The sequence below is a fragment of the Leopardus geoffroyi genome, chromosome C3 (genome assembly GCF_018350155.1).
Source record: "Leopardus geoffroyi isolate Oge1 chromosome C3, O.geoffroyi_Oge1_pat1.0, whole genome shotgun sequence".
In the NCBI taxonomy this organism is placed as follows: domain Eukaryota; kingdom Metazoa; phylum Chordata; class Mammalia; order Carnivora; family Felidae; genus Leopardus; species Leopardus geoffroyi.
This window is the reverse complement of record NC_059338.1, coordinates 109,439,513-109,452,577: the sequence shown is the minus strand read 5'-3', so window position 1 is coordinate 109,452,577 and position 13,065 is coordinate 109,439,513. Positions and strand designations below refer to the sequence as shown.

Genomic DNA, 13,065 nt, shown 5'->3' with positions numbered 1-13,065 from the left:
GCAACATAGTACTATTAGCTATGGCTGCCATGCAGTGTATGACATCCCATGACTTATTTATTTTATAAGTGGAAGTTTGTACCTTCTGACTCTCTTCAGTCATTTCACCCACCTCCCATTTCCTGCCTCTGACAACCACCAATCTGTTCTCTGTATCTATAAGCTTGATTTTTTTGTTTGTTTTTCAGATTTCACATATAGGTGAGATAATATGGTATTAGTCTTTCTCTGAGTTACTTCACTTAGTGGAATGCCCTCAAGGTCCATCCATGTCATAAGTGATAAGATTTCATTCTTTTTTGTGGTTGAATAATATTCCATCATGAATATACACCATTTTTTAAAAAATTAATCCATTGATAGACACTTAGGTTGTCTCCATATCTTGGCTATTGTAAATAATGCTGCAATGAACACAGGGATGCATATTATCTTTTCAAGTCACTGTTTTGTTTCTTTGGATAAATACCCAGAAGTGGAATTTCTGGATCACATGGTAATTTTATTTTTAATTTTTTGAGGAACTTCCATATTGTTTTCCATAGTGGCTGCACCAATTTACCTTCCTAACAGTGCAATCTGCATTACTAACAGTGCACAAGGGTTCCCTTTTCTCCACATCCTCGCCAACACCTGTTACTTCTTATCTTTTGATAATAACCATTCAAACAGGTATAAGGTGATATCTCATTGTGGTTTTGATTTGCAATTCCGTATTGATTAATGAAGTTGGACATCTTTAATGTACTTGTTGGTAATCTGTATGTCTTCTTAAAAAAAAAAAGTCTATGCAGATCATGTGCCTATTTTAAAATTGGATCATTTGTTGTTTTTGCTATTATGTGAGTTCTTTATATATTTTGGATGTTAACTCCTCATTTGATATATGATTTACAAATATTTTCTCCCATTTAGTAGTTTGTCTTTTCATTTCGTTGATAGTTTCTTTTGCTGTGCAGAGCTTTTTAATTTGGTGTAGTCCCACTGTAGTTTATTTTTGCTTTTGTTGTCTTTGCTCTTGGTGTCAAATCCAAAAACATCATTGCCAAGAATAGTGTCAAGGGGCTTACTGCCTATGTTTTCTTCTAGGAGTTTCATGGTTTCAGGTCTTACATTCAGGCCTTTAATCCATTTTGAGTCAATTTCTGTGTATGATGTAAGAGACTGGTCGAGTTTCATTCTTTTGCATGTGACTATGCAGTTTCCCAGCACCATTTATTGAAGAGACTGATCTTTCCCATTGCATATTCTTGGTTCCTTTGTAGAAAATTAATTAAACACATAGGCATAGATGTGTTTCTGGGCTTTCTGTTTTGGTCCATTGATCTGTGTCTGTTTTTAACTCAATCCCAAAGAGTTTTGATTACTATAGTTTTGTAATATCATTTGAAGCCGGGGAGCGTAATGACTCCAGCTTCGTTCTTCTTTCTTAAGATTCCTTTGGCTATTTTGTGGCTCTATACAAACTTTATAGCTGTCTTTTCTAGTTTTGTGAAAAATGCTGTCGGAATTTTAATAGGGATTGCACTGAATCTATAGATTGCTTTGGGTTGTATGGGCATTTTAACAATATGAAGTCTCCCGATCCTTGAGCACAGACTATCTTTCCATTTATTTGCATCATCTTCCATTTCTTTCATCAATGTCTTACAGCTTACAGTATACAGGTTTTCCACCTCCTTGGTTAAATTTACTCCTAGGTATTTTATTCTTTTTCATGCAACTGTGACCACTTCTTAAAAGACACATTTAACCCCAAATTAAAACAATTACACTTTACTCATCTGTGATTATGGATATAATATTCATATCTGATTCAGTTATAAAAAACAAAACAAAACAAAACAAAACAAACAAACAAACCCTTGGTCCATGGGTTACAAATTCAAATGCATACAGGGGCCAAGTAGGCAATCCTCGATAGAGGAAAAAAGTAATGAGGATGGTGGGCTGGGGCAATGAAGGGTGGTAGGGTGTGATGATGAGGTTGGGGGGCTGGTGTGATGAGGGCGGGGAGCGGTAGCTATGGGGAGCAGTAGGGCCGTGGTGACTTGGAATATACAAGATCAGTGAAAAGTGGCAGCCATAATTCAGCTCTAGCCACATGCAAGTCCAGGGTTACCAAATCTGATTCTTTAAGGCAAACCACTTTTTGTGTTTCATGGTCCAGTTTTTAAACTGGAAAATTAGTTTGTATTCTTTAAAAGCATTGCTTAAGCCAAACAAAACACAGCAAAGATCTGACCTACAAGACACCAGTTTTTGGAATCTCACCTAGTCTGCAATGAGAATGTCATCAATTTTCATTTAGTGTACATTCCATTCATTGGTTAGCCTCTGTGATCTGAAGGGAAACCAGGCTATATCTTTATAATATAGTCAAGTAGAAGACAAAGTAGTAAAGGAAACCATTTCATAAAAAATAACCCATGACATGAAAAGAACATATTTATATAACAATGCTACAAACAGATCCTCACATGTAAAATATCTGGCTTGTGGTTTCTGACCACTTACAATGGCAACTTTATTGTACCGCTAAAAAGCAAACCACGAAAGCACTTTCCCGTCACTCACCATCAAGCTTCAAACATGTGGACACATTGAGCGTGCTCCCAGGCTCAATCAACTCTAACTGTATGGAGGTACTGAGTGACCCAAAATTATCATTCCCTGTTGTAGAACTGTAGGGGAAAAGTAGGTCAATTACCACGTACTCTATGGAGTTAGGATTTGAAAATCTGAAAATGTGAGAGTTTGAAAAGTGTTTCTTTATAGAGAAAAAAAGTCCTACCACCCATACCAGCAGGAATGCAGCGGTCAAGTTGTTCATATTAATATAAAATTTGCTTGTGTCACTTATTGAAGATACTGGAGAAATTATCCATAGGTAATTTGTATAATTTCAAACAAGGAAATGTACCTGGATTAAGAACAACAGTCCTTGGGGCTCCTGGGTGGCGCAGTCGGTTAAGCGTCCGACGTCAGCCAGGTCACGATCTCGCGGTCCGTGAGTTCGAGCCCCGCGTCAGGCTCTGGGCTGATGGCTCAGAGCCTGGAGCCTGTTTCCAATTCTGTGTCTCCCTCTCTCTCTGCCCCTCCCCCGTTCATGCTCTGTCTCTCTCTGTCCCAAAAATAAATAAACGTTGAAAAAAAAATTAAAAAAAAAAAAAAAGAACAACAGTCCTTTCTTTTCTGCATTTGTCTTGACACACATTAGTGATTAAGCTTGAAAAGACTCTGAAAAAGTAAAAACTCTGTTGCTGAGAGGATTAACTCTGTATTATAAATTCAATAGCACATTACTTCGTCAGTAGCAACTTCTCTAGAAACACATCCTCAAAAAGTCAGGATGGGTGGAAAAGACCTTTCAAATAGAGTTTTTTAGGTTTTAGGAATGCTCTCAGCTAAGCGCATGAGCAGACATAAAATGAGAACTTCAGAGTTTAATTCTGCGCATTTTATTTAGGCTGGTCTGGGGACAAATCTGCTGGAGCAGACAACCCAAAGCCACTGAGAAAGGGATATTTTCTGCATATTTCCAACATGAAAATAAACGTCTGCGTGAAGTGCCCACAGGCAGCCCATGCGGTTTAGAGCTCTCGTGATTTCATCCAGGCTGGCACTAAGCACAGGGCTCCAAAGGACAGAGAGAATTCGTAGCATCTAGGTCTGTGGAATGTTACAGGTCACTTGCTTATTGGTCTGTTTATGCTTCCTTTCATTTGTTTCTAATAAAAATCTTGGAGACCAAAGTTTCTGCTTGAGATGACTTCTTTAGAGTTCCAAAAAGGCCTCACCAGGGCTTTCTGGCTACACTAGGACCATCGTCTAATGGGTTACAGACACACTTCAGCTTACAGCTCTATCACGGCACAACAGAAATACACGAAACAACATATATCCCACATCATGAATTTCCATTTGGGCCACAGCCAGCATGTTAGGGAAAACTGGAGATGGAAAAGACTTAAGAGTCACATGTCTCATTCTCTCCTCATTTTCTCAGGGCATTTGGCTCTCTAACTTTCATCCAAATTCGCCCATCACACAGTGACTACTTCTCTTAGGAAATTATTTGAGGGCCAAGGAAATCTCGCTGCTATCAATGTTATCATTCCACGTAAAATGCCAAGTGTTTGATCTCATACAATTCATCTCAAATTTCATCTACTCATTACTCACTTCTATACATCTGGACATTAATGAAGTAAAATAGCAAGTCTGTGTGCCTCATACATTACCTGACATAGTGGATGCTCATTCAATATTTGTTTCTTGCCTTTATTTCTAAATTACTGCCTGAATTTAACTTGGAAAAGGCTGATATAGTCTGTGAACTGTCTTCAAATTACTTTAAATCAATATACTCTCAGAGGTACAAAACAGAGAAATGTCATTGGTGCTTCTATTATGTCCTATTTCTCCCACCCTCCCTGGCTCTACAACAACCTTCCTTCATATTCCACTCCCTTACCACCCCTACACAAATTAATTTTTTGTTGTTGTTTTGGTTTTTTTGTTTGTTTTTAAAAAGATTTTTTTAATGGATATTATTTTTGAGAGAGACAAAGAGACAGAGCATGAGTGGGCAAGGGGCAGAGAAAGAGGCAGACACAGAATCCGAAGCAGGCTCCAGGCTCTGAGCTGTCAGCACAGAGCCCGATGTGGGGTTTGAACTCATGAACCGCGAGATCATGACCCAAGCTGAAGTCAGGCGCTCAACCGACTGAGCCACCCAGGTGCCCCCACAAATTAATTTTATATCGAGTAAGGTCTACCATGAATCTCCTTAATTCCATGTGACTTCAACTCTTTCGGTTGTTGATAGCTTCATGATTTTTAACCATCTCTCAATGCTTCAGCACAGCATAGATCAGTCATGAGGATGAACAAAAAAAGGAAAATGTGAAATGAAAGCCTGTACTTTGTAGATGCACAAATAATCTAACCTAACCCCCAAAGGACAGGCTTAAAAACTTTTAAGTATTTACAAAAGTGAATATCCATGAGTTCCTTGCAATGAAATGCTTAACCATTATGCTTTTAAGCAAATGTTTTTCTCTTCCAACACCCAAGAACAGAACATCCTATCCTCATTTTATCAAACTTCAAATTCAAACCAGCTCTACAAAGCTGTATTGTGTGATTTTCCTGTACTATGCTTTCCTGGAGGAAGCAGACAGAAAGCAAGCAGACACATGCACATTTCCTAGGTCTCAGTTAAATGGTAAGGACAGGTATTAAACAGGTCGTTGTGAGCATGATGAGAGCTGCTGGAGGGGAAATGCAGGACCAGGGCTGCTGTGTGTGGTTGAGCAGGTTGTACAGTGCACAAAGACACAAAATCTGAGGAAGCACCATCCACATCTCACATCTTGCTGAGTTGTATATCTCTCAGGACAATTCTATGACAGATGGTGCCCAAGCATGCTGTACTAATGAAATCACTGTATCACAGTAATTTGCAGACAAACAGAAATAACGTATCACGAGAAAGGCTGTCTTTTTCTAATTCACAAAAAGACACCATGTAGACAAGAAGAGGGCCCTGTAGGGTGCTAAGGGAACAGAGAGAATAAGCCTGTTTAATTTAGTCTAGAAGCCAAGAAAGACCTTCTGGGGAGGGAAGGATTAGTAGTAGTTTAAAATTGTACTACAAACTCCACAGAATATCCAACTTATTTCTTTTTACTAGATTTTTGGTATAACAGTTTCTCTAAAAACACATTCCCAAATTGCAGTTACACCTTGAAAGAAATCCGCCCTTCAGCCTCTCTGAAGTTAATGAGCAAGTAAACAGAAGTGATAGGAAGCCAGAGCAAGAAGACAGAAAGTTACACACACATCTTAGGCTGCTATGCTTTTCCTAGGACAAATTTCTGTCTGTTTTTTTTTTTTTTTAATATTTTTTAACATTTATTCATTTTTAAGAGATACAGACAGAATGTGAGTGGGGGAGAAGCAGAGAGAGAGGGAGACACAGAATCCAAAACAGGCTCCAGGTTCTGAGCTGCCTGCACAGAGCCTGATGGGCGGCTCGCACCCACAAACCGTGAAATCATGATCTGAGCTGAAGCTGGACGCTTAACCGACTGAGCCACCCAGGTGCCCCTGTTTTTGTTTTTGTGTGTGTGTTTTTTTAAATGTATTTTGTCTTGGTAGGTTATTTGCAAATTCTGGTATTTTCCAACACATTTCAGTAGGGAACATGTGGAACAGTCAAGGGGTAATTGCTGCTCCATGGCTGAACAAATGAGCTGTGAGGATCCTACTTTTCTGCTCCCTGAAAATGAGCCATTACATGGATGAGAACAATGGAAAGCATTTCTTAAACTGGTTCCTCCATTTTAGAGAATTTGATCATCAGCCATCTTCTGGGGGCATGGGAAGGAATGCCCTTATGACGAATGAGCTTTGTTTCTAAGTAATACTAACAATTATAAATCACAGTGACAGTAGCTAGTGTTGCCTACATGTCAAACTCTGCAGTTCGTATCCAACACTGTTCTTAGCCATTTGCGTTTACTCTGCTTTTCCCCAGGACAACTTCTGAGGTAAGAACTCTTCTTTATTTTTTACTTTTAAGGAATCTCGACACACAGCATGGGGCCTGGCCCTACAACCCTGAGATCGAGGGTCGCACGCTCCTCCCCCGACTGAGCGAGCCAGGCGCCCCCTGAGATAAGAAGTCTTTGTATCTCCACTTTACAGGTTAGGGATCTGAGGCATGAACCTGTTTACATAACTTGTATGAGGCCACAGAGCTTTCCAGCGGCAGAGCCGGGATTTGAACCCTGGCAGTGTGGCCCCAGAGCTCATGTTCTGGACCATTCAACTGCCCTGTCTGGTTGGGACAAATATCCAGCCTAGGCTAGAGACGAAACTGAGAAATAACCGCTAAGCTTTCTTAATTAATGGAAACACAAACACAAGTCAACATCTAGAACTAACCACACTGCCAGTGTAACTAGCCTATCAGTCAGAATGAGTGTTTGGACGTATTCTCCAGTGAGAAAGACCTTCAGGGAGAAAGCGTAAGGTGACGCAAGAATACTAGGGCTCTGACATTCTCAGAAAGCTGGACCCAGGCCTGGGCATTCAGATCTGCCAGGATTATTTCCCATTATCCAATCCTTAAGACTCAGACGGGCTAGATCACTCACTCGAGCAGGGCAGTGGAGATTAGAGAATTATTAATGTGAGCACTGCCTTAAGAATTCCCTAAAGGATTTTTTGCAGAATTGCTGTCCTTTTTCTTTCCTTCTCTTTTTTTTTTTTTTTTTTTTTTTTGGCGGGGGGTGGGCAGACAGAAGGAGGGAGGGAGAGAATCCCAAGCAGGCTTTTTTTTCTTTTCTTTTTTCCGCTGAGTGTGGAACGGAGCTGGTGCTGAGTGAGCCTGACGCGGGGCTCGTCCCACGGCCCTGGGATCATAACCTGAGCCAAAACCAAGAGTCAGATGCTCAACTGACTGAGTCGCCCAGCGCCCCAGAACTGCTGTCCTTTGAGGATGCTTCATATAAAAACGTTTTGTGGTCGGTAGGTTCCAAAAACCTGGCCTACTGCACCTGCCTCTGAAAGACTGACAGTGTGCCCAGAAATCCGACACTAATGAAACCTGGCTGACATTTAAAACCCAATATCGCAGGGGTGCCTGGGTGGCTCAGTCGGTTGAGCTTCCGACTTCGGCTCAGGTCACGATCTCACCATCTGTGAGTTCGAGCCCCGCGTCGGGCTCTGTGCTGACAGCTCAGAGCCTGGAGCCTGCTTCGGATTCTGTGTCTCCCTCTCTCTCTAACCCTCCCCCGCCCATGCTCTGTCCCTCTGTCTCAAAAATAAAATAAAAAACATTAAAAAAAATTAAAAAAAAAAAACCAATATCACAGAACTCTGTTTGATTATGGAGCTCTTTGCCTCCTTTGGAACCACTGGTAAAACCAGGGCCTGAGGAGCGCGGCTGCAAGGTGAGCCTGTCAGCAAGGAGCGGCAGAACACATGGAGAAGGGGAAAGTAAGGAGAAAGGAAGATGCTCTGAGGCAGGACTGTGAGAAGAGCACAAACTGAGATAGCCATACTGCTTACTATGGTGTTTCTTACATACTAGTCCTAAAAACAATTTGTTCAGTTAAACTTACAAAGGGAAAAGGAATTTTGATTATGTAACGCAAAACAGCGGGTCTGACATATTAGGGGGCCTGCCATGCTGTGGGTAGCGAGATTAGAACACATGATTACCCACACGGTATCTCCCCTCACTTCCGGAAAGGAAAAAAGGAGCATGGTGTTGTTGGTGTGACCCAGATCACCTCGGCAGAGGGAGGAAGAGGGCAGAAAGTACCTACCCTACGGTTGGACTTCAGAGCTCAAGCTTTTTTTTTTTAAAGTTTTGGATTTTAATTTTCTTTCGTTCTTCTTTTTTTTTTTTTTTAATTTTAAAAGTAACAAAAGATAGAAGACAGACCAGGCAAGAATATGCACTCTCCCATCCCATGCAACACTGCAATGTATACTATCTATCTTTTTTTTTTTTTTTTTTAACTCAGAAGGAAATTTTGATTTCTTTCATGAATTTCTCAAGACATAACAGTGGGGGAAAAGTTCCAGCACAGAAAAGTGTGGAAGCTTTTCTGCCTCATCCGTAGACAGAGCCATATGATATGGCTATTTTAAAAATACCCTCCTTTTTGTTTCAGGTCCTTTAGAGTTTCTAGAATCTTTATAAGGAACCTCAGGGTGGTAGGGGTTTGTGCTGGGGGCTATTCTCAATCACCAGTGGTCCACAACCCACCCACGACACTTCACAACCTAAATGCAGCTCAGGAATGCTGTGGGAATATTTACTCGTGAGCATATACTAGTTTGCAAAGATTGTAAAGTAGGAAATGGCTTGTATTTGAGGCTGTAAGTTTACTTCTTTGAACCATTTTATGGGCAGAGAGGGAGGCTGTTAAAAAGATTGTAACGTTGAAATATCAACTGGGGCTAAAAGCACACAAAGAATGTATAGCATTAAGAAAGGTCCACCTGTTAAACCAGTGAGCTCAGAGTGTGAACATGAGTGGACTGGCCCCACAGGGAGCTTGGGGAGGACAGGGCACTGTCTAAGGTGAGTGGGAAAACTTAAGCTTCCTATTACTAATGAGAGCTTTGGGCAAGTCAGGCCAAGAGGAGCAGCCTCACAGGCAGCTCAGCTGAAGGGCTGTGAAGGGTACCAAGGTGACCTTAATCTCTGGCGACTTCCAAATTCTCACTTTAGGTCCCACAGAGCTTGGCTATATTTCATTTCTGTGAAATCTCTGACCATTACAACAAGTCCAGTCACGCTCCCCTTCCTTTGAGCTAGTTGGACCAGCTCTCTTTTTCTTGTTCCCAGAGGAAAGGATTCCCAGTGCTGAGTGACTCGAGATAACTGCAGAATTTCAACTGAGTGTACCAACCCTCCTACAGGTGTCTGTTTATATTCCTGGACACTGTTTTGTCTACTTCCTGGAAATGAAGCATAAAGCAAAACAAGAAGCAAAAATAAAAACCAGCTCTAAATATACAGTCATTATGAAGAAAAACACAACATTTTCAGAATAACTGGGGCCTGTAGAAGTCCCAAGGTGACAATATAACGAGATCTTTTATCTATTATTTGTCAGATCTTGAGAAGAAAAAAAGAAATCCACAATGTCCACATACATAGTATGTGTGGCAAAAAGAAGATACACTAAAATTGCTCATTTTATTGGGATGTTAAAAATGGTAAGTGATTATATAAATTGTGTGCCTATTCAGAGAAGTAACAGTATGGTAATTTTAACTGAACAATTTCTAGAAAGCTACAAAAGAGTTCTTTGCTAAATATTCTACCCTAGTACACCACGGAAGTATTTTAAGTAAGATATTTTGAATGATTAAGAAGGAGAAACTACTTTCAACATAAAATAAAGTTCTCTTTGAATACACATTATTTTGGTTTAAACTCTGCTTTCTTTAAGAATATCATATTCTTAGGAGAAATATTAAAATCAGGACACGTGAGCACATCTTATACTTGATCTAGTTATTACCAGACAATAATCATCAACTTGTTTCTATTTCAGTGAAGATTTCAAATGCACAGACATTTAGAAACATGCTGTTTCCATAGCAGCAAATAAAGAGTAAAAATAAAAGGATTTTTATTGATTTTAACAAGTCTTGGAAAATTTATTCATCTTTTTAGCAGTGATTTTGCTCTTTTTTTTTAGTCTTTAGCAACGTCTCATATTCTCTTTTCTATATATATTTAGTACATCATATAAGTTTTGAAAAATAGGTTAATTGTGACATTACCATAAATGTACACATTCTTATAGTAATGGAGAATAACCAATATTTGATCCTTAGTGTAAAAGAGATACTGAACTATGCAGTCAAGATGAGGCATCAAATGCTCTAACTACAAGCAACATCAGCTTAACATCTGAATAAAATACAACACTGTACAAATATTTTTAGATAATTCATTAACGATTTAAAAAGCATGGTATAACATTTGCTGTTACTATTAATTTATTAAGACGCACACACTGGAAATAAGCCTTTCAAACGTCAATACTACAGCTACAAAATGCAAGTTTCTTTCTGGTTAACGTGGCAGCATGATGGCGGATAAGTGAAACCAGCAATATAATCGTGCCAAGTTAACCTGCTAAGAAAATAGGACTTCATTCCTTTGTTCGCATGTTGTTTAAGTTGTATGTTTTTCTGCCAATTATTCTGATGTCCAAAACTTTCCATTTGTCAAAACACAGAGAAATGGCTCACCTGTAACAGACACACAGCCTAACGGAGCGATGAGAGTAATGGGGGCAAATCCGTAGGCTGCAAAGTTGCCCATCTCCCCAACGGCCATGAGCACGGCCCCAGCCCACCACAACATACTCTTGAAGTAGGGCCTTGGGTGTTCCTGGTGTGCCAACTGGACATGAGAATATTTCTGGAAGGAAATCAGGATGCAAATAAGAAAATATCTCTACCACAAATTAAAACTTGCCCTGAAAAGTTTTGGTCCTGTGCATTTGCATCATGGCTTTTATTTGCAGGTTATTACAGAGCAATTGCTATGGCTTTCTGCTTGTTCCAAACATATTAACTGCAGAAGTGACTCCCATTGATGGAGAATTTTGTGGAGGAAAGGGCCTTCTCACATAGGAATGTTGCTTAATTCTGATAACTGTAAAGTTAGTACCAGTCTTCCTCTCCAAAGATGAGGAGTATGTTAAGGAGTTAAGTGTCTTAACACTACTTTCAGAATGTCGAAAAAGTTCAGATGCCAAAATAAACATTCGGGAAATAAAAATAATAAGTTACTAAAGGAAAATCCTTTGAAAATGGATTCAAATGTATGAGTCAAAGTAGCTACCACAATAAACATAGCAAGGCAGAATGCTTTGATAGTTGGGGGTTGGGGTGATAGATGCTTATTTACATCTGGTTTGAGTATTTTTTGTATTTGAAACATATATATTCATGGCCATTACATAAAGCCCAATTTCCTTATTGATTTTATGACAACTGAACTTACTTTCTTATAAGAAGTATATACAATTCTAGATTATGTTTGAAAACTTAAAAAAATAATGAAAGTACTAGAAGAAAACACAGAACATTAAAAATAAATCTTGGTTTACGCCAAGATTATGAACAACTTTAGTACAAATTTGTGGTACCAATTTACAAACTACTGAGGCACCTTGCCTAGGATATCCAATACTATTAAGATGCCCACAAAAACATTTAATTTCTTTTAAAATTAGAAGAAGAAAAAAGTGAACGCAATCCAGCCTAAGATATATTTGTCTTTATGTCAGTGAGGTCATAAAATATAATTGTTTAGGGACGCCTGGGTGGCGCAGTCGGTTAAGCGTCCGACTTCAGCCAGGTCACGATCTCGCGGTCCGTGAGTTCGAGCCCCGCGTCAGGCTCTGGGCTGATGGCTCGGAGCCTGGAGCCTGTTTGCGATTCTGTGTCTCCCTCTCTCTCTGCCCCTCCCCCGTTCATGCTCTGTGTCTCTCTGTCCCAAAAATAAACGTTGAAAAAAAAATTTAAAAAAAAAAATAAATAAATAAATAAAATATAATTGTTTAGATTTTTTGTGGAGGAAGGATCCCAGGAGGGCAAAAGTGCCTGAGACCCCTTCAAGCCATAATGTGTCCCTAGATCAAACTACACTTAGAAAAACAAGCTACTTCTTACCTGAATATTTAGGGAAATACTGATTACCAAGTTTCCTAAAATGGCCAGCAAAACTCCAAAAAGGTGAATCTGTAAAAGAAAATGTTTTCTTTTTTCAGTAACACTTGTAAGATATTTACTAAAAATCCCATCATCCCCCCAAAAAACAATAAAATTTAAGTTGATACATTCATTCATTTGTTCATTCATTCAGCAAATATTTACATAGCACCCATTTGCCAGGATCATTTGGATTATGAATAGTGGTTTTGTCAGGATTTGGTTTTTTTCACTTTAGTCAAATATTATTCTTTAGAACTAGCTCAATGCTTTACTGAATTCTCTAGATATTTGTTTAATTCACTAAAATAAAGAAAATAGTTAGCAGGTTCTTTTTCTAAGGTGCTTCTTATTTATCCTTTCTGTCAGTTTTCCTCAGCAACCCCCCTGATTGCGGTGTTCATTGCCTCAAGTATGGACCGTAAAATTGTTTACCATCTGGTCTCCCTCTCTCCTTTCTCTTAACATATTCTGGAGGACTGCAGTATGAAAGAAAGATCACTGGCCTTGGAGATAAAGGATGAATCTGAGATTCAGATCTATTTTCTTTTTTTTTTTTTTAACATTTTTTTTATTTGAGAGAGAGAGAGAGAGAGAGAGAGCACAAGCAGGGGAGGGGGGCAGAGAGAGAGAGAGAGAGAGAGAATCTCAAACAGGATCCATGCCCAGTATAGAGCCTGATATGGGGCTTGATCCCACAACCCTGAGATCATGACCTGAACTGAAATCAAGGGTCGACCATTCAACTGACTGAGCACCCAGGCGCCCCAGATCTGCTATTTTCTAACAGGTAACTTTGAG

General features: G+C 39.5%; 1 protein-coding gene across 1 annotated transcript in view; it reads right to left on the bottom strand.

Moving 5' to 3' along the window:
- Window positions 1-13,065, bottom strand: part of NIPAL2 (NIPA like domain containing 2) — an 83,369-nt gene that overhangs the window by 44,907 nt on the left and 25,397 nt on the right. Inside the window, exons 4-6 of the mRNA XM_045455835.1 lie at window positions 12,226-12,294; window positions 10,795-10,966; window positions 2,578-2,684 (exon numbers count right to left, since the gene is read on the bottom strand). Of these exons, the coding sequence (XP_045311791.1) occupies window positions 2,578-2,684; window positions 10,795-10,966; window positions 12,226-12,294 (348 nt within the window). The remainder of the gene's footprint in view (window positions 1-2,577; window positions 2,685-10,794; window positions 10,967-12,225; window positions 12,295-13,065) is intronic.